Raw genomic sequence first — 22,375 nt, 5'->3', positions numbered from 1 at the left:
TGTCAATGGCCTTGACAAAGTTCTTCATCAGACCCAGCTTGATGTGTAAGGGTGGTAACAAAATCTTTCTTGATTCAACAAGTGTGTGGATGCTGAACACTTTTCCTCCAGGCTCCAATGACTGTCGGATGTGGCCAGTCTTTCTTGATGTAGTGGGAATCTCTTGCACGACTATCCCATTCGCAGAGAAAACAGCAGTACTTTGTGTATCCAGTCTGCAAGAGAGCAAAACCTTCAAATCGCCACAAAGCTGCCACTGATGTTGGTCAGTTTATGCACCTCAAAAGTTGTTTCTCGTTGTCATAGGTTCCTTCAATGGACTGCATGACCCAACTGGATTGATGGCAAACATGCCATTATGCAGCAAACAGCTTATAGACTCATCTCTCGATGAATCAATAAACAGTCTCCACTCATCTGGATCGTGAACGATGTTGAGGGCTGCATCACACCATCGATGTTGTTGCAGGCTACAAGATCACCTTCCATGAAGAAGAATAGGACAAGATCCTTTTTGACGGTCACGGAACATGGAACCCTAACATCACCTGCCAGGAGATTCCATGCTGTAGTCTGGAGCCCAACAGCTCTGCCTTACTCTTGGGTAGTTCCAATCCTGACAAGGTCATTCAGTTCACCTTGTGTTATGAGTGTGGTTCAGAGGAGGAGGATGGAGAGAAATGTGGGTCCTGTGACATTGATGGTTCAGGACAGAAGTTTCATTCCTCTTCTCTTCCTCGTCTGACTCAAGTGAGAATGATTCTGGTGCATCAGGACCGGCAGTCCTTCTCTGTGGAGTACTGGACGTACAGCTGATGGAATGTTTGGATAATGCACAGTCCACTTTTCCTTCTTTGACAACCTTTCCCAACTGGAGGCACCATGCAGAAGTAACATTGCTGATATGATCTGTTGCTCTCTCCAGATCACTGGCTCGCAGAAGGCATAGATTTCCTTTTCCTGTTCAACCACTGGCGAAGATTTGTTGCACAAGTTGCAGCATATGTGTGGGTCCACCTCTTGTCTTGATCTCCAATTTTGCAGCCAAATAAAGGTGATAGGCTTCTTAACCATAGTGGTATACTTGCTTTTGTGATGCAAAGTCACTTCACCACAAACATAGCAGAAGTTATCTGGACTGTTCACACAAGTACGAGCATCTCTGCTCACTTTGGTTAAACAGAAATGTGTCCCTTTGCAAAATCAAACACTGACAAATAAGAGAGCACGACACTGTATGATTTCTAGAGCTGATATAGGGCAATTTGTTCAGCAGAGTGATGTAACTTCGTTATGATTGCATCATCCATGACGTCTAGGATAACATGATGCATTCATATCATATGTAGATGCAATACAGCTTCAGATTGCATCATTCATTGTTTTGCCTGAAAAGCAAGTACTGTCCAAATCCAGTCATAGTTTTATTCATAGATCCAGTCAAAGATGTATTTATGTCATGTCTAGTTTAAATTGAGATCCTTCCTTTTAAGTCACTTATCCTCCGCCATTCCCAAGTCAAGGGTCGTATATCTGACCCAATAGCATATCTTGAAAACAGAGGCCAAATCTCGACATATTTAACACTCATTTTCGTTCTCAGTGACCCAGAATTAGTAAAGTTTGACTACATATATTTCAGAAGCATTTTGGCTGTAGAGCAGTGTTATTTGTCAAATAAACATGGAGGCTCCAGCATGACATTGGAGAGCACATTCTGAGGCAGTGGAGCTCAGTGGAGTGAGGGTCCAGGTGCAGCTGGTTGGGGCTCAGTGGGATGGGGACGCGACTGACTTGTCAGTGTGGTCCAGGTGCAGGGGGAGTAGAGCTTGTCAAGGTGGGTTCTGAGTGCAGGTAGGGGTGAGGCTTGGCGGGTAGGTCTGGGTATGATGGCATCTAGATGCATGGGGCTTGGGTGGATGGGGAAGCAGCTGTCTGTACAGTGATGCCTCCCCCTGCAACTGAGGAGCGATGGGTGCAGGAAGCAGGGAGAGGAGTTTGCAGAGCTTTCTGCAGCTAGGGAAGAAATCTGAGAGTGTATCTGACTCAGACCTGAATGCCATGCAAGGGAAGAGGAAGCCTCGTCCTCCCCAGTCCAGCCAGGACTAGCACCTCAGCTTGGTGCAGGGTAGAAGCCACCAGCCAGGTTTTTCCCCTGCCCCCTGCCTCGGTGATTTATCTCTCTGCCAGCTGCTCTGGGCACCCAAAACATTCTGATGGGGAAGCCACAAGAGCGGTCATGCAACCCTTCCCAGCAGTAAGTCATTTTTCTGTGGGGAAGCAAAGAAATCTGTGGAGGCATAAATTCTGTTGATGTGTAGTGGTGTAGAAGCCCCCCCAGGAGTAACTCTAGTGACTACCATTTGAGCTAGATCTGGGCTGGAAGCCTATATTTCTTGAATACTGTGTTTTCTAGTCCTTGAGTTGCATCCACAGAGTTGGCTAATGAATCAGGTTGTCTATCAGCAATATATGATATGATATCAAAGGCTTTTTTTAAAAACCTCTCCAAACATCAGCCTTGGAAATAGACATTTTTATATCATGTTACCATACACCTTTATAAAAGTCCAAGGGACTGCGTGGCTAAGCTTTGACTGGGATACAGGGGCTTACATTTCTGTCTTACTATTTCATATCTCCCTAGGGTGGTGGTCTTCCAAAAGAAATTACCATCTGTCTGGTTTCTGTTTAGTGGATTGTGTGTAAAATAAATTGTATATAGAACTGCAGTGTTCTATATACAAACTGATCACTGATTACTTCTAATGGACCTGATCTTGTAGGTAAAATTATACTAAAATCACTGGAAGTTTTGCCTCCAAAAGTACAGGATTGGGCTCAACAAAAGCATTACATTTAACTTTATGGGACACATGACATTTGTTTTAGGATTGCAAGTTCTTTGGGGGGCAAGGACCTTCTTTTCATTATATATGTACAATGCCCAGTAAAATGGCCCTTGGTCTTGTTTGGAGTTTCTAGGTGCTACCACCATACAAATAATAAATTGTATTAAGTTTGGATAGAAAAGGGGGAATAGCAAATGCTGGCTGTAAGAGGAGGGTGCTTGGCAGTACACTAACATTTTCACATAAAATATTGCTTTTGTGCTCTTTAATTTCCAAGACTGATAGTTATTCCTGTGACAGGCTGGCTTGCCTGTGTGCTGGAGAGCTTGGGGCTAAGCCAGCCCTGATTACAAGATGAGCCCCACCTGAGAGGAATCAAGTGATTCTGATATAAAAGCCAGCAGAAAGCTATAGAGAAAAGGTGGTTGAGAGAGTGATAGAGGTGGTTTCAGGTAGGAAGCCTGGAGGTAAGCTGGGAGATGCTCAGGAAACAGAAGCCACAGAAGCAGTAGTTGGCTTGAAGAAGCTGCTGGAGGGAGCAAGCCTGGTTCCTGCAGAGATGTTGAACTTTGACCCAGCTCTGGGAAAGAGGGCTGGGAACCCTTCAACTAAGGAAAGAGAGGAACTCCATACTGGGATTGGGGTCCAGAGTGCCAGTATGTACCTGGGGCTGAATAAATTGGACCCCAGGTGGAGAATATTGTAACTTTCCTTTGGACTGTGTGGAGTTTAAGGAGCCCTGTGAACGAGAAAAAAGGGGCACTTAGGCAGCAGTAAGTGACCACAGTGCTACAATTAATATTTTTTTTTCACAAGCTAGAGCAGATCCCTTATCTTCATTGTCGACTAATTTCCTGGGCAGTTGTTGTGTTCCCTTTCTCACACTGATCTAAGGGCTGGTCTACGCTACAGCTGTAGCGTAATCTAAGTTATGTTACTTAGGTCAATTTACAGTGCTTCCTAAACTCCACTGTGACAATGAGAAATGCTCTCCTGCCAACTTACCTTATGCTTCTCGAGGAGGTGGAGTACAGAAGTTGATGGGAGAGCACTCTGCTATCGACTTCGTGTGTCTTCACGAGACCTGCTAAATTGACACTACTGCATCAATGGCAGCAGTGCTGATTAGCCATAAGTGTAGACATGCCCTTAGTCTGATCTCTTTCCATACTTCCTCTTTCTTTTGCTGATATCTGCTTTCCTTTCCTCTTCACTTTACTACCTTACAGCAATCCTGTTAAGTGACACTTTGTTAGCCGGAGTTTGCAGAACCCAAAGCAATGGTAACTTAACTGTTTCTCTCCAGGTGGTGTCAGGAATAAATCAATGGGGACACAGTTCCTCTGTTTGATATGTGATACAAACCAGAGTGCTTTTACCTAAAACTACTCTTTTATTAGATCAGAGCACATGCATGCTGTCACAGTAGGTTCAGAGCATATTTAAACTTATATTTACCAAAGTTAAGAGGGCTTTGAGGACTCAACAGCCAGGCTTCTGGGGCCCCCTCCTTCTGTCTAGATGCTGGAGAACTTAGTTATCAGATCCTTGCCCAAAAGAAATCTTCCTCAGACTGCTCCAAAGGACACGTTCTAACTAAACTTTTTATAAATTTTCTCCTGACAAAGTGCATAGCTCATAATACTCCCTGGTAGGCTAACAATTTCCCTAAAACAGCCAATAACAATTCATTATTCTCCTTATCAGAAATGTATTTCTAATCAGAACAACAATAAAACTTACTTGTCAAAAATGCCTAAAACTGAAGTTGGTTGTCCAAATATTCCTTCTATTTTCAGGGAACCTTAACTTCCTGTCCCAACTTCCCATTCTGGTAGCAAAACTGCCAACGTGCAGCTGCATGGCTTTGCCTCTCAGGGCCCTAAAACTATTTCTGTCTATGTGATGTTTGGGTTTCAGCTGGCAGGGGTTGAACATATAAAATTGCTGATTGCAGTGTGTCAAGTTCTGGGGTACATTCAGGAATGTCAATTCAGGGACTACAACTTGGGAGTTCTGCAGATCAGACTACAGCAAAAGATAGGCAAGGTGCCAAAGATTCAGTGAGTGAGCTTACTGTCAGGGTAATTGTAGGGTAAAAGGTCCTCCATGGTTGATTAGACAGATCATTGCAGATCAACGTCACCTTACTGGAGACTGACAGTCTCAGCAGAGGCTGTTTGACTGGCTAAGGAGACCGAATTGTCTGCTTTCCCCCTATAAATTGTCCCTCCAGGTTAGGAGATAAATCAACAGAGAAGGTGGCAGTGTTTGCTGCAGATACTATACTTGCTACAAAACTAAGTAGAAGATGTCTTTTTACAATACCATTAATTCAGAATCTTTCCTAAGCTAACATAACCTAACCAATAAACATGTAACTGATATGGGTTGTTACTATTTTAGCACCTGTTTGTACAAACTTTTTTTGCCTTTTTTTAATACCTTGCAGTTCGTCAACTTCATCGGGAATTCCTCAGAGCTGGATCATATGTTTTACAGACATTCACCTTTTATGCCAGCGAAGATAAATTAGAGAATAGGGGCAACTACGTAGCTGATAAAATATCTGTGAGTAAAACACTGGTTTTAATGGTTATCTATGGAAAATGGATACTCTTCTCTTGTTTGAACATGGAGGCTTCTTTTTACAGCTTGTCAGAGCTAATTTAGCCATGTTCAAGGGCATGAAAATAAAAATCTCAATCAAATGGGGAGGGCTTATGATTTCATAGTCTGAAGTGGTAGGAAGGACCTCTGGTTTACAATGGCAAAGGGGAAAAAAATCAAAACATGGGTAGTGGTGAGACGAAGCGGGAGGACTATTGAGTCATATTTTTATTCAACTTAACTCCAAATAAACTAAGTTATTTATCTTAAATAGAGTATATTAAGGACTGAATCCACAAACAGCAAGATCAGTGGTAAGAGGAAATCCTTCAGCATCTGGAGAAACAACCCAGTCCCAGAAAAAATATGTGGATAACAAATAAAAATGAATAGGTGCTAAGAGCATATCATCTGCAACACAGCAATAACCAGTACATCCAAAATATTGGTTTTGGTCCTCAATCTTGCCCCCTCTTTAGGTGAAGAGGGGCCCTGACAGTAGAACTACTGTGATTGTGCTGCACAGGGGAGGAGAAAGATATTGTGAGCCTGCAGGGTACAAGAGTGGGTGTGGACTCCAGCTTAGAGCTCTGCCCTGTATAGCAAGTCTTTTGGTTTGCCACGGTGTGGTTCCTCTCATTCTTCTCCCTGTGAAGGGGGTCACATGCCTGCTCAAGCCTTTGGTACATGGAGAGGATTCTATGAGGGGAAGAAATTCCTCCCCTCATCCCTGTGGAGATCTCCATGCCCGGAGAAATTACTCAGGTTAAGTGCTGGGGCAGCATTTGGAGCCTAATTAACAAATCAGGGTTACCCAAAAGCCACTGTGTGTATCAGAATGAGATACTTAGTTCTGCTCTTACACTACATTACCAGGTCTTGCCCACTTAGACTGTCATAACTTCTATTCAGCCTGACTTCATACTTCCATCCAGTTAATGATAAATATGCCGAGCCTGATTCTACCCAGAAGATACCTACATACATTGGAAATTATTTGTACGTAAAGAGTTGCTAATATCCGGAAAGGAAGGAAACACTGGGCCCTGAGGCATTACTCCTATTCTGGCACTGTGCATTGTTTTGACAAGAAGATCCCAATGTGGAAGTGTCTCAAAACAGAGTGGCTATACATTACTCTATGATTAGAATGCATTCAAATGAATTTATTTTTAACATTACTATAAACATTTTTTCTTAAATTCTTCTATCCCGATTAACATTGTGCCATATTTACCTATGTTTTTATTAATTCATTCAGAGTGAGGTGATTGAGCTTGCATAAAGAAGAGGAATGCTTTAGATTTTTTTTTTTAAATCCCTATTTTTGTTGGTTGGACATGCTTCCATATCTATAGGGAAAACCTTGCTGTTTGTTCTATCAATCCCAAATCATGACCTTTTAAACAAATTATTATTTTTCCGCCGTTTAATTTGTTTTCACAAATTCTCTTAGCACTGCTGACAGGTGTATAGAGAACTTGGCTTTCAGTCTACATTGATTAATCAAACATAAGTACTGATATCTGTTTTCCTTTATATACCCATATATTTAAATTTGTTGATGTATTATCTTTACAATGGGATAATTAATGCTACTCTGGTTAAAATTTCTTTAGATCTTCACAGATGTATGTACGAGATCCAGCTTAGTAATTTGAGTTTCCAAATTATGATTAACAACCACAGACAATCAACACTTCTCAATTTATAAACATAGAAATCCATATATAAATAAAACATATCCATATTAGGCCCCATAGGTGGTCTTTTGAACTGTAAAGAAGAATTTGTTTGAAACCAAATACTTGCTTACATAAGCATTATTTTTATAAGCAGAAAATTCATAGGAGCATCTTTATATGGGGTATATAAAATATCTTGATGGAGGATTGTTGTATACATACTAATTAAATTTAATTATCGCTTGACTATGAGAGATTCAAAACATCTTAGTATGATTAAAATCTCTTGGAAATATGTTGTCTCTTTATATACAGTTCACTTATCAAAAAACACACAAACCAACCTTTAAATATCCATACTGTGATAACTGGTGAGTAACCAGTCAGGTACCCAGTACAACAGGTTAACCAACAGACTTGATCCACGGTGAAGTGTGAGAAACCAGATGGACTTGGTACTCTTTAATAATGCAGCTTATCCCAAAACCATCATGTATTTTTGATGAATATTCAGAATTATCAAAATGAATGTTATATAATTGTGAGCTTAATAAAAAATATTTGCAAAATAGTTTGCAAATGCAAGATGCTACTACACCTCTACCCCGATATAACATGAATTTGGATATAACACAGTAAAGCAGCAATCCGGGGGGGCCAGGGCTGCACACTCCGGCAGACCAAAGCAAGTTGGATATAACGCAGTTTCACCTATAATGCAGTAAGATTTTTTTTGGCTCCTGAGGACAGCATTATATCGGGGTAAAGATGTATAAATAGAAGCAAAATGTTGTTCTAACAATACACCGCCATAGGCATCAATCACAATAATGTTAGTGTCAGATGACAGTGTCAGATAGTTATGTGCCCTATTAGCTAGCCTGAAGGACATGATCTGTTGACCTTTATTTTACTAACATGCTGCTAAAACAATTTAATGTCGTCATATTATGACAAGTTTCAGATGGTGTGACATTACATGGTACTTTAAAATGTTTTAATGAAGCACAGTCTATTTCGAAAACTAATTTGAAATTTTAAACATGAAACTGATTATGGTTCCGAAAACTCATTTTTCTTCTGAAATGCAGGCATCTCTGTAATAAATCAGTATTGATGTAGTCTGCTATCATATTTCAGAGCCAGACAGTGAATGAAGCTGCTTGTGATATTGCAAAGGAAGTGGCTAAAGGAGAAGATGCTTTGGTAGCTGGAGGAGTCAGTCAGACACCAACATATCTGAGTGGCAGGGATGAAGCTGAGGTTAAAGCAGTTTTTCGTCAGCAGTTGGATGTCTTTGTCAAAAAGAATGTGGACTTCTTAATTGCAGAGGTAAATCCAACTGTAAAGAAACAAAGTGCCTTCAGTTGATGCAATTTGCCAGCTTAGAATTGAAGTCTTTAATCAGTTTTTTGGGAATTCACACATCTTGATGCCTCCTTTAAAACTTGCTACTGTGCTCTTACACAAATAGTAGCAGATATATTTTTTCCAAATACAATACTGGCAGACATTGTAGTGAAGAATGCAACCGAGACCCTAACACCAAATCTCCGTTCTGGTCTGTGTAGGAATAAAAGGGGCGGGTGATGGGGATTTAGCCCACTATTGCACCTCCCTATAATCCGAGTGCCTTCTCCACTACCATCCTAAATTAGAGGAACCTTAAGACTGCTCTAAGTTGCACTCTGCTAGCCATGACCCTTGATAATAGCTGGACGCAGCAGTGCTCCAGGCATAGTCCCATTCCTCTGGTCACATTCCAGCACATCCTCTGAGGGGGATGATGTGGAACTGACTGTCAGTTTTGTCCATCTGGGGAAGACCCTATATCAGTAGCATTCCCTGCTGGGCAGGCCTGCTACCTTAACAGCTCCTTTATGCTGCCAGACTGGTGTTCTGTAGCCCCTTTATAATATAGAATGGAAAATTGACCCCTTTGTCTTCATTTGCAGCTAAATCCAGAGAGGTACTAAGCACTTCTCAGTCTTGTTGACTTCAGTTGAAGTGGAAGAGGTTCATCAGTATTTGGCCTGTAATCAAATGATGCTGATGACAGTTCTTGGTATTCCTTGTGGAATTGGGATCTTTATGATTATTCAGGGCCAGATTGTGGTCACACAGGAGCATAAGGAGGCATAACACCTTCCTCCTATCTCTGCTCCAGTGTGGTCTCCCCACATCTCCACTGCAGGTGTGGAAGGGTAAGCAGGGGCCATGCAGGCAAGTGGGAGTGAATGGAGACAAGGAATGGGCAGAGAACAGAAGAGCTGGTGAGATAGGAGGGTTAATAATCTGCTTCTGGCACTAAACAATAGCAAATGACCACATACTTGGAGCAAGGGAGGAACAGGGAAGGAATCCAGCCTCAAAGGCGTAGTTCTTTCTCTGGGGTGCTATGCATAGCCATGTACAGAGAACAAATTGTACAAACATAATCTAAATCCCAGTGATGGAGGCTGAGAGTCTGATTCTATTAATCTTTATAGCAGTGTAAGTTAAGAGTAACAGTTACGCCAATGTAAATGAGAGGAGACTCAGACCCTGAGATCTACCTGGGTGGGAGAAGTAGAGATTAAGGAGTGTATAACACTTAGGCTGGGTCCTTATACACAAGAAAATAGATTAGATTTACTTTCTTTCAGTACTTTGAACATATTGAAGAAGCTGCATGGGCTGTTGAAACCTTAAAAGAATCTGGGAAGCCAGTCGCGGCTACCATGTGCATTGGTCCAGAGGGAGACTTGCATGGTGTACCACCTGGAGAATGTGCTGTCCAACTGGTAAAGGCTGGTAAGAAAGTTCCTCCCCCATATACTCTTAAAAATATTTAGTTTTAGGAGTATGAGACGAACTGAGGCACCCACACAAGGAACATAAAAGTACACATCTCAACTAGGTAGGGTAGTGGTTATAATTAATAAATGTAACCAGGTTGCTTTCCTGCCTTATAATCTCTACATCTCAAGATTCATCTTGCAAAAAGGGGGGTATAGCCAGGGAGTCTCTATGCCTTGGTAATCCGTGGCTGTTAGAACAGATCACTGAGCCATAAGTAACTGGCATAAAGTTGAGCAGTCCTAAGACTGCTCTACTTGGGCTGCTGAAGCAGTCCCAAGATCACAGGGGGCAAAAAGGTGGGCTAAAGCCACTAGATGTTGGTGCTGGAAAAGGGGATGGGGCACGTGATAACACTGATGATGGTATGAATTGGAGGGAAAAACAGGAGATGAGGGAAATGAATGCAGTATGGGTCACATACAGAAAAGACAGCTCTCCCATTAAAGAATGGGAGGGAAACCATGCAAGATCTTAAGAGTGTTTTGGTCTCCTGTCCTGTCACTTGATTTTGCTCTGATTGGCTTGTGGTCATATGGTAGTGTTGAGGTTGAAGGCTTTGCTTCCAAAGCATTCAACCTCACTCTGGCTAAGAATTTTCATTGCTATTAAGTCATTGCCCAGTTCTTGGAAAGCAATGTAACTGGAAAGTTGTCTTCTTCACAGGTGCTTCTATTGTTGGAGTGAACTGCCATTTTGATCCAGAGACTTGCCTGAGAACTGTGAAGCTCATGAAAGAGGGCTTGGAGGCTGCTCAACTGAAAGCACACCTGATGTCTCAGCCACTTGCTTTCCATACCCCTGACTGTGGGAAGCAGGGCTTTATTGATCTGCCAGAATTTCCTTTTGGTAAGATCTAGACAGTTTTTTAAATTGGTGATTTTTAGCAAAGATAAAGCTGCAGTGGTATCAGTGTATGCAGTGGCATCAATCCATACACTACTGTGCAGAACTTCAAATCAAGGAAAGTCAGAGCAATTGCTATTAACCAAAATGAATTTTAGAATCATAGAACTGTTGGGCTGGAAGGAATCTCAAAGTCCTCAAATCCAGCCCCCTGCACTGAGGCAGGACCAAGTAATCTTAGACCATCCCTGGCAGATGTTTGTCCAACCTGTTCTTAACCTCCAGTGGTGAAGATTTCAGTCTCCCTTGGAAGCCTATTTTAGAGGCTAACTACCCTTATAGTTAGAAAATTGTTCCTATATCTAACCTAAATCTCTCTTGCTGCAGACTAAGACCACTACTTTCTGTTCTATTTCTAGTGGACATGGAGAACAATTGATCAGAGTCCTCTTTTTATAACAGCCCTTAACTTATTTGAAGACTTACCAACTCTCTTCCTCCCCCCCCCCGGCTAATCTTCCTTTTTAAGGTTTTCTAAACCTTTTCGCACTTTGCTGTTCTCCTCTGGACTCTCTCCAATTTGTCTGCATCCTTCCTAATGTATTGTGCCCAGAATTGCACATACTACTCCAGTTGAGGTCTCACAAGTACTGAGTAGAGTGGAACAATTACCTCCTGTGTCTTACATACATTTTTTCTGTTAATACCCCTCCGAATATTAGCCTTTTTTGCCAGTGCATCACACTAACTCGAATTCAATTTGTGATCCACAGATCCTCTTTCACAGTACTACCATCTAGCCATTTATTCCCCAGCTTGTAGCTGTGTATCTAATATTTTTCTTCCTAAGTGAAATACTTCATTAAATTTCATCTTCTTGAATTAAGACCAGTCTCTCCAATTTATCAAGGTCATTTTGAATTTAATCCTGTCCTCCAAAGTGCTTGGAACCCCTTCCAGCTTGGTGTCATCTGCAAATTTTATAAACATTCTCACTTCATTTATCAAAAATATTGATCTTTCTGTAACTCCTTGGACACAGTCTCCAGGCAGGCAGCATGCCCCCTGGCAGGACTGGCGCTAGGGTTTCTCGCGCCCTAGGCACACGGACATTTCGCCACCCCCCACGCTGATCCTGCGGCTCCGGTGGAGCTGCTGCAGTCATGCCTGCGGAGGGTCCGTGGGTCCAGTGGAGCTGCCGTAGGCATGCCTGCGGGCGGTCCACCAGAGCCGCGCGAGCAGCCGACCGCCCGCCCGCAGACATGACTGTGGGAGCTCCACCGGAGCCGCGGACCAACGGACCCTCCGCAGGCACACCTGCGGTAGGTCAACCAGAGCCGCCTGCCGCCCCTCTGGCAAAATGCAGCCTCCTGAATAATCCTGGTGCCCTAGGCGATTGCCTAGGCTGCCTAAACAGTAGTGCCGGCCCTGCCTCCTGCGACATGTCAGGTCAGCAATGGATGCCTTTGTTCCCCTCAGAAGGAAATCCCTGACCACCAGCACTCTCCATCTCCTCTTGGGTCTGGGAGGCTTATGGCCACTGCACTTTGGGGCAACTGGGTCCTCCTCCTCCTCCTCAGCCATTGAGGTCTGCTTCTCACCTGCCCCCAAGGCTGAGAGGCTGAACGGTGCAGGCAGAGGAAGAACTAGCAGAAATGATGGTGACACACTGTTGATCCCAGTCCTGCCCACCCAGCCCTGCCAGTGCCCCTCACTCCCAACCCACAGCTGCCTGTGATCCCATCCCTGCCCCCACCCCCAAGGCCCTTATCCTCCTCCTTATCATATATCAGGCAGCTGTACATGTTAAAGTATAAGGCTTAATAACCAAGCTAGAGAGCATTTGAAAAAAATCAGATTCAATACACAGTCCAATAGCATTAATCTTTTTAAATAGATGTGCTTTGCTATGCCCCTCTGAGTGGACTCTCTAAAATGCAGTACAAAATAATCCTAGATTTTATAGCTTGGATTATGTCCAAAGATCTGTTCCAACTAGCTCAGAGACTGACAGAACAGTTTCACCATGTGGCCAAGAATCCTCAGATTGTAAATTCAAATAGAGCCCTTCTCTAAGAGGATCCATCTCCATACATGTTAAAAACTCCTCCATTTCACTGGAATTCCTAAACATAGAGCTTACTTTTATAACCAACTTTTTTTCCTTGTATTGTAGCAAGAAATATGACAGCTGTTCCTATTCTATTTCTTAGAAATATTTTTAGGCTGTGCACCTCTCCTTTTTAGCATCTGTTCAGGCTCTGGCCCCATAACACTACTTAGCTGCTTGTGTAAACTTTTTTTCTTTGCTGAACAATCTACAATAATTCTCATCTCCATAATGGATATAACAGTGGTTATTTCCCCCATAGTAATCATTCTACTGCTAGGTGACGCTCGTTATTCAGGAAACATCCTCTTGTATGAGGTCATCTGCTAGTATATTCCCAGTACCATAGATTAGAACCAACATTCTTCCCTCCCACTGCTTACTCTCTGGCCAAGAGCCTGCATAAAGGGGCTAAATTGAACTCTGGTATAAGTGAATGGATACCAGTGAAGTCAGTTGTCTAATCTAGGTCTGGATTTGAGCTGTTGCATGTCCTCGTTTCATTTCAAGTATCTTAACCTAATACTGAAGCTACTGAGTCTTTCACTGGCTGTTGGATTAAGGCTGAAATCTGCTTTTGCTGTTTGGATTTGTACAGCCTTAGCAATAGTTGCCTATTTGTCTTTCTGTACCACTGTGTATCTACACTTTGGGCTTTTTGACTGAAAGGATTAACAATCTTCCAAGGAACTCTGGAGAGGTGGAAGGAAGCTCTTAGCCCATGTTGCTGAGGAGACTATCACAGGTCTGATGTGTTTGTCTCCTACTCACTACAATGGCTTCCCAAATATCATGTCTAATGCAAGATCCCTGCACTTACCTTCAAGGTGCTCAATGGTCTGGGCTCAGGTTTGCCATAAAACAGCCCAAAGCTCTAGAACAAGAAGTATAGCCATTATCTTTATCATTGCACTAGACAACTCCATTGTTGTCTAGTGCATTGTTGTCTAGTGCAATGGAGCAAGGTTTATTTGTGCAGGAGATAGAGCTTTTGCAGGAGCTGGTCCAAGTTTGAGGAATAAAGTTGTGTATACTCCAAGAACCAGCACAAACCTCCCCCGTTTTCATTCAAAGTGCAAGGCATAACTCTCTGACCTTGCATTCGCTAATACAAAAGCATAACCTAGTGTGCATATAGTTTATGAAAGAGAACCCCATGGTGCTTTTTTCATGTAGGGAGAGGACAGGAGAAGTTGATCAAGTCACTTAATGCACTTCTGGAAGATGCTTGGATAGCAGGGTGCTGAGGGAAGAACAAGAACATTAATGGAATAGAAGGAATGTCCTCAAAAGCTTTGTCTGCATTTAAATCAGTTATTCTTAAAAGTAGCTGGTTCAGCACTAGACTTATTCATGCCTCTCCTAAATAGGCTTAACAGCTTGTGGCAGATCCTCTTGCTTTGGGACAAGCAATCTTAAACAAAACTTTCTTCACTGATTTCATCCTATAGGGCCTGTTATATTTATGAATGGGGACTCATCTAAGGATTGCTTTTGAGTGGATGTTTACACGTACTCTGAATTCGTTGGTTTAAAAAAAAATCAGGTACTTTCTTACAATGTTAATTCCCTGAATGCTAAAAGCAGCATATAGAACGTGGGGTCCATCACATCAAATATTACTTTTTAATTCAATTCAAAAGGATACTAAAAATTTTAAAATTCATTCCTTGTAGCAGAAAAAAATTCAGATCCTGTCCAGAAGCTTCAGCCACAAGGATCAAGGAACTCTGGGCAGGTGGAAAGAGGCTGTGCAGGAGGAATTGCTGCAGCAGCCTTGTCGATATTACTGTATTGTGGAATTGCAAGCACTTCTGCAAGCCCCTGCTACACCTTTAACACAGCATGTGTCCACGGTCAAGTGCTGATAACCCCATAAGTGCTTAAGACAGCTGTATGTCATCCACCACTGTCACTCAGCACCACTGCAGCAAGTGCTGGTGTTGCAGCTACAATAATGTGGTTAGTCCCCCTAGTGTAGTCTCCAAATTCTGTTGCCTACCTTTCACTGACAGCTGATGGTGGCTCAAGCTGTTATTTATATTATTTCTTAGATACAGAAAAGTTACCGCTAGCACTGAATTTAATACAGTAGCAGAAAGATTTCAAACTACAATTATTTTACATGGCAGCTAATTAATACGTCCCTTGAAAACAGACATAGCTACTATTCACATAATAAAAAGATGGAAACAAGAATACGCTCTCTCTTCCTATTTAGCTAGAATCAGAGGGATGTGGGAGAGATGCATGGGCTACTGTCAGCATCTGGCCCGCCAGAAGAAAAAAGGATGCAATGGATGTGGTTTAATTAGGCTGCAACATTATTCACTTAACATATCTGGGAATAGCTGACAGCTATCAGACCACTCACATACAGGCTGCCTCTGGGGTTGAGTGTACCCAGGCTGGCACTTAGTTGGATCTGCTTTGCGTAGTTCTTCCTCTGTGGCTGCTCACCTATCATCCCAACCTCTGAGAAAAGGAAGTGAAAATAAAATTAAAAAAATTAAACATTAATTTAAATTTTTATATATTCTTTTGCCTCAAGGAGATTCCCCTTCAAGAGGAAAGTCAAAGGGTGACTAGCAGACACTTTGACAGACACTCTCTGTGGCATGTACATACTTCATTGGGGATTGCTTCTGAGACAGTACCCAGACAGACAGGGCATTTCCTGCTCTCCTGAGATCTGAACACAGGAAAGCTCATTAGTGATAGGGTGTGCAGTAGGCTATTCTGCTGCAAATACATCACTATGATGCTCCACTACCCACTCATTCCTCTATTCCACTCTGGTCACTTAAAGCAGGGAGATCTATGTACCACAGCAACTCAACTAAACTGTCTGAGGAAGGGAGAGAAGGGCTGGGAGGAAGTTTGCTTGGCCTTATGAAGGGATGGCCTCCCTCCAGACCTAGGCCTGGACTACTCCCATCTCTGGCTCCTATAGGGAAATGTATGAGGGGAGGGAGCTTTTACTTCTGCTGCAAAACTATTTACAGTAAACTTATAAAAATGGCTGAAAACCTTTTTTCATTCCTGTATTTTGAACTCCCTATCTCTTCCATGTAACAATGCCTTGGAGTCCAAGCCTAAAGTGGGTTGGCAGCTGCTCAGTAGGAGAGGGGTTGGTAACTTTCTACTATGGTAGCTGCATTGAGAATGAGTGTAGGGGACATAGCATCTGTCCCTTGTGGCACATACATAGATCCATGTGCAGGACAGAACCACTCAAAGCATCCTTTGGAACAATCAGAAGAGGTGAACAAGAGCAAATACCCTATATATCACAGACCTCAAATCATAGGTGCTGGAAGTAGGAGTGCTGAGGGTGCTGCTACACAGTGGTTTCCTTCTTATTCAGGGTTGACAGTTTGGTTCAGTGGCTCAGTCCCCACTGTATAAAGTGTTCCAGCACCCCTGCCTCAAATGCTTTCCTGTGGAATTGTCAGGCATTGGGGGGGAAACTACAATCCATAAGCCTAGCAATGGCTAGGACTGTAGTGTACAACGTGTACCCAAAACAGAGTTTAGTGGGCATGCACTGTATCATTCAGTCACACTGGTGCAAGGTTCAGTGCTTTAACTGGTTTAAATGAGGCTAGAGGAGTGGGGTGGATGTGTTTGGGGAGTTTCCAGTGGAAGATACAGGAATGTATTGGGAGTTTGAAGATGAATTAATCACTAATATGGTCAAGTAGGGATCAACAAAGCTTGGTAAAATAAGCTACCTGATCTGCAGAGAGAGAGAGAGAGAGAGAGAGTGTGTCTCTCTCTCTCTCTCTTGGATCCCCACACACACTGTGGAGTCAGAAAACAAAAGCTATTTTGAAAGAAAACAGGACATAAGTGTCAAAAAATCCTAGACTAGCTAGAAAAATGTCTAGATTTTCAGGTAGAATTTTAAAATGTCTTTCCTTTTCTTTCAAGAGCGGTTCATTAGAGCTGTCAATAAGCCGATCAGATCCTTAGTTTGTCTAGCAATGAGTTACCAGGATAATCTTATCTCCTCTTTCTCTTTCTCTCTACCTAGCCTAAAGCATGAGCCATTCATTCGGATGTAACTTAGGGCTTGTCTACACTGAAATACTACAGGAGCGCCACTGCAGTGCTTCAGTATATGCACTACTTACAATGATGGGTAGGGTTCTCCTATCAGCATAGGTAATCCACCTCCCCAAGAGGCAGTAGATAGATCAATGTAAGAATTCTTCCATTGACCTAGCGTTATCCACACAGGAGGTTAGGTCAGTTTAACTTTGCTGCTATGGGGTATGGATTTTTTCATACTGGAGTGTAGTTTAGTGGACTTAATTTTCTAGTGTAGACCAGGCCTTAGTCCAGTGGTCCCTGAATATGCCTTTCCTATGGTATCTGGAGCAGCATCCACCCTGAGTAATTTCCTTGGATGCTGTGGATTTCTGCAAGAGGAAGTAGAGAAAGGAATCCTGCCTTCTTGCTGTGGAGCAGAAGCCTGCTCTAGTACCTTCCCATGTGTCTCCTGCCCCAGTAAGGGGGTTCATGCTCCCTTGCTGCCTCCTGAAAACCAGCTCCTCACTTTCATGCAGCAGCACCACACGGATTTCAGTGGCCACAGGGCCCTTTTGGGATTTGCAGGATTTGCTTTTCTGTTCTTTAAGTCTCATCTCTTCTCCCACCTCGCCAGTCATTCCCTCTTGGTTTTCCTGCCTCCTCCTTTCCTCTGCCCTCCCCCGTTTCTCTGTTCACTTTTATCCCTTCCTGTGTTGGTTCTTTCTTCCTCTTGTGTCTCTTCTCAACCCTATGGCTTTGCTACTCCACTCATCATCTCTGCAACAACAAGAGAGAGCTTACTCCTCTTCTAAGTCATCTGCACATAGTGCCTGCTGCAGAGGAAGAGGCAGTGCTACAGGCTCAATACAGCCCTTCTGATCCCCTGCAAGTAATTTATGGTTGCAAGAGGAGGGAAGCATATCTGTCATCACTTGGACTCAAGCAGCAGCAGGGGGGACAAAGGGTAGGATAGAGATAATCTGCTATGTGAGAGGTGGAATTGAAAGTCTATTGGGCCTGTTATCTGATGGAGCAGCTGGTCACATCTGCTTTTCCGTAGCTCATACTCAAAAAGTGGGTGAGAAAAGTTTAAGGGGCTCTTGGTGTGTTTCACCCAGTTGCAGGTAAGTTGATAGCCTTTTGATATAGTAGATTAAAGTAATGAAGTCTGTTTCCCTAGGCACAGAGTGGTCATTTGTTATTTTTTCTGAAGCGTGGGGATTAACACTGGGTTCCTTAAAGCACTGAGATGCTATTACTCCACATACATAAGCTGAGTAACATTTATATTATTTTAAATGGTAGTGGCATTTTTCAGTAAAGATCATATGAATAAAGCCTGTATTTTAAGTGTGACCTCTCTGATTTACAGTTAAATACCCACCTAGTAGCTGGCATTTGATTTAGGGCTTTGTCAGATTAGAATTTGGCAGGCTCTATCCCTCTGGAACAAGGAAATTTCTGGCAAGTATGCAACAGAGGAGCATTGTGACACCTCAAAGCTAAAATGTAATGAAATATTGCATCAGTAGTGTCTAGCCCAATTAACAGTGTTTAAATCTTTACTGCAATAGCCCAGTCATGCCTGTGACATTGTACTTTGCATGTTTGCAAACTTAACTATAGCTGAAAATGTAAAGCGATTTTACTAAATATCTGCTAAAACTTAGTATTATTGCAGTTAAAGCTGATGCATATCATTGTAGCTCTGGAGCCAAGAATTGTCACCAGATGGGATGTTCAAAAATATGCGAGAGAGGCCTATAACCTAGGGATTCGATACATTGGAGGCTGCTGTGGATTTGAGCCGTATCACATCAGAGCAATAGCCGAGGAGCTGGCTCCTGAAAGAGGATTTTTGCCACTGGCTTCCTAGAAACATGGTAGCTGGGGTAGTGATTTGAGCATGCATACCAAACCCTGGGTCAGAGCAAGGTATGTATATTAACTATTGTACTTATCTTAAATGGCATATAAAATATGCTCCGTACACTGTGGTCGCTGTTGTCTTGTACAGTGAAATGATTATGGAACTTTCAGAGAAACTCGGAACATGTATGTTAATTAGCATAACTTTGAAAGTTCAGGTCTAATCTTTAGGAGTGAAATCCTGGCCCCACTATCTTCAGTGGGGTCAGTATTTCACCCCAGGTCATTTAAACCATGTTTAGGATGAGAGTCTGATCCTAACAGGTCCTGAGCATGATACCTTGCCCTCAATATAATCCAAAAACTCCCACTGAAGTTGAAGTGAGTTGTGGGCAGTGTCTTTCAAGACTAAGACCTATATTTGTAATATAATACTATGACATGGACACTTTTTTTTTAAATGTCCCTCTTGTATAATGTTTGCAAGGAGACATGATTCCTCCCCCAAGAAGTTTAGCCCTGGTACGCTGACCTAAGGTCGGACTAAATTAGTTGGTAGCCATGAGTTAAAACCCAGGAACCTCTTCTAGCCAGGGGTGGCTCTAGACATTTTGCCGCCCCAAGCACAGAGGGTCCGCTGGTCCTGGAGCTTCGGCGGACCTCCCGCAGGTGTGCCTGTGGGAGGTCTGCCAAAGCCACGGGATCAGCAGACCCTCCACCAATAAGCTGCCAAAGGCACCCTGCCTGCTGCCCTGGCGGCGACCGGCAGAGTGCCCCCAGTGGCTTGCCGCCCCAGGCACACGCTTGGAGCACTGGTGCCTGGAGCCGCCCCTGCTTCTAGCTTTCTATAGGCTACAACAAAATGTGGTCACGTGGACAAAATGTGGACACTAGTACCTTATACTACTTGTACTTAAGACCCATTATACTAACTCCATAATGGAGAAAACATAATGAATGCATGTGCTGCTCTTCCATTTCTTCCTCCTTTCCACCAGTACAAATGGATGGTGGAGGGGGGGTAGTAGTCCCATATTACCTTGAAGACTGGTACACACTTGACATTCAGAATTTTTACAAACTGAAATGACTGCTGTGATGGTTTGGATCCCCCTTCTGGGATACCACCTGATGTGCTGGGATTTGAACAGGGGAGGCTCAGTTAATCAGCCTGTTCTGCGAGCCTGGGTCCCCTTTACTTTACCTTGCTGGGTTAGGCTCATAAGCCTCTTCCAGCCAAGCACACAGGCAGGACCATACCTAGCTGCACAGAGAGACAGAGATCCGCTCTGGAAAGATTCAGATTCAGGGACTCGCCTCAACACTGCCCACTCCCTTTAAAGGGGCACAAACCCAAAGGTTTTATGAAATTCGCCCCCTCCCTAAGTGTGGAGGGAGATATGCATAACTTCTTGCCCTCCCAGTTAGAAATTACATACATTGGGGTATATTATAAACAAGCAATAAGATTTTTGTAGTTAATAAAGTGAATTTTAAGTGACTATGAAAGAACAGACAGAACAAAGCAGGTTACTGACCAAATAAAACAAAAATATGCAAGTTAAGCTCAATATACTTAAGAAACAGGGTACAAAATGTAATTTCTTACCCTAAATGTTATTTTAGGTGGGTTGCAAAGTTTCTGTGGTTCAGCGTTCCAGTTATATTTCTTTTCAGACTGGACCCTTGTGTCAGTCTGGACTCCCCCCTTACCTTGCCTTCAGGTGGCTTTAGCAATCTTTATTCTTGGGCAGACTGGCCATGGAGAGTAGGAGTCCCATTTGCCTTCCTCCCCTCCCCCAATAGGATTTACATAAGGCGGGAATCCTTTGTTTCTCAAACTTGACCCCCCTTCCCTTCCAATGGAAAGTTACAAGAAGTTCCAGATAATGTTAGTATCAGGTGACAAGACCACCTGACTCTGTAGTATCACCGCGTCCTTGAGTCAGTGGCAGGAGCGTCGGCAGGAAGGCCCAGCCTTTTCATAGTCCATTGTCCTCACTGATGGGCCATCCACCCTGTCTGGCTTTTCCATTGTTGTACCTGAAATGTTAGCAGTGAGCGTCACCCAAAGTAGCATAGTTGAAATGCAGATACATGGTCAATATTCCTAACTTCAGAGACAGATGATACAGGCGAACACATTGGATAATCACATTCAGTAAATTATAACCTTTCCAATGATATCTTACAAGACCCATCTTGCATAAAGTACATCTCCGTTATGTCATACCATAAGCATATTTTCATAAAGAATATGGAGTGAAATGTCACAACTGCCTAATGCACGTTAAAAGAATTACATTCTTACACTGTAATGATCTTTACTTTGTTAGCCCAATGGGACTTCACAGATTACTTTGACCAGGATTGGTCTTGACATTTGTACTCCCCCCTCCCCATTTGTTGGTATTTAATACAATTCAATGCATCTGCAGTGGTTTTGGGACCATAAAACTAGAGACCCCTTAAAATGAAGGAATTGTAATATGTTTTGGATTGAATTAACATGAAAGTAATTCATAGCAACTTTTAAGATAGAATTAATATAGACTACCATGCTAATAATACCTATTTGGTGAGTGGCTTAAAATGTTGCTTTAAAAGAATGGAAGGCCCTTTTTTTTTTTTTTTTTTTAAACACAGCCAATCTTCATAAATCTCTTCCTGTATCCAGACCTCTTGTTGAGCTAAAACTTATGCAAATGAATTAAATCCACTGACTGTTTTGATCTAGTTATTAAAATATTTTAGACTGTTGTAACATTTCCTCAGATTCATCCATTAAAAATATTAAACATTATTCTTTATTTTAAGGGCAAGAAAAGAGTACTGGGAGAATCTGATGCCTGCTTCAGGCAGGCCATACTGTCCTTCAATGTCAAAACCAGATAACTGGGGAGTGACCAAAGGAGCTGCAGATCTAATGCAGCAGAAAGAAGCAACAACTGAACAACAGCTGAAGGAGCTTTTTAAGAAACAGAAGTTCAAATCCAATATAGTGGCTTAAGTATTAGCCTGAAATATGTATGGAGAATTTCCAAATGTGCTTGCGTCACATGAAATAACTTGTGAAGACAGATGTCCATGTATCAGTTTACATGTAATGGCAGAAGCTAAATGCAGACAGAATTTGATTGCAAATGAGGTATCAAATCTCGAGAATAAATCACATTTCTGTAAGACTACTTTAGAAATTCATTTAACACAAGGCAGGGAGAGCTGATGTATTACTAATAATTAAGCTACCATTAGGGTTTGCCTAGTGCTGTGATTTGGTAATATGATGGTGTAAAAGGAGTACAGTGCTAATTGAATGTTTGGAGAACAAAAATTATAAGCAAATTTATTTTACTCCAGTCTCCCAAAATTAAAATGTCATAAACTGCAATAGGCAGAAGTAGTAATGGTATTAACCCAGCATGCCTAAAACCAGATAAACTAAGATCTTTTTTTAAAAATTATAATGAAGGGATAACATACCTCCAGTAAGCCATGATCAAAATGTTCAAAAGTGCCCTGATTTGGGG

General features: G+C 42.4%; 1 protein-coding gene across 1 annotated transcript in view; it reads left to right on the top strand.

Moving 5' to 3' along the window:
• LOC116823758 (betaine--homocysteine S-methyltransferase 1-like) overlaps positions 1 to 22,028 on the top strand; it is a 31,103-nt gene extending 9,075 nt beyond the window's left edge. Inside the window, exons 3-8 of the mRNA XM_032778559.2 lie at positions 5,305 to 5,423; positions 8,288 to 8,479; positions 9,793 to 9,940; positions 10,652 to 10,834; positions 18,683 to 18,911; positions 21,663 to 22,028. Of these exons, the coding sequence (XP_032634450.2) occupies positions 5,305 to 5,423; positions 8,288 to 8,479; positions 9,793 to 9,940; positions 10,652 to 10,834; positions 18,683 to 18,852 (812 nt within the window). The 3' untranslated portion in view covers positions 18,853 to 18,911; positions 21,663 to 22,028. The remainder of the gene's footprint in view (positions 1 to 5,304; positions 5,424 to 8,287; positions 8,480 to 9,792; positions 9,941 to 10,651; positions 10,835 to 18,682; positions 18,912 to 21,662) is intronic.
• The last annotated feature ends 347 nt before the right edge of the window (positions 22,029 to 22,375 follow it).

Source organism: Chelonoidis abingdonii, chromosome 6, assembly GCF_003597395.2.
Source record: "Chelonoidis abingdonii isolate Lonesome George chromosome 6, CheloAbing_2.0, whole genome shotgun sequence".
Classification (NCBI taxonomy): domain Eukaryota; kingdom Metazoa; phylum Chordata; order Testudines; family Testudinidae; genus Chelonoidis; species Chelonoidis abingdonii.
Note: the sequence above shows the minus strand (reverse complement) of the source record. Positions and strands in the feature narration are given on the sequence as shown.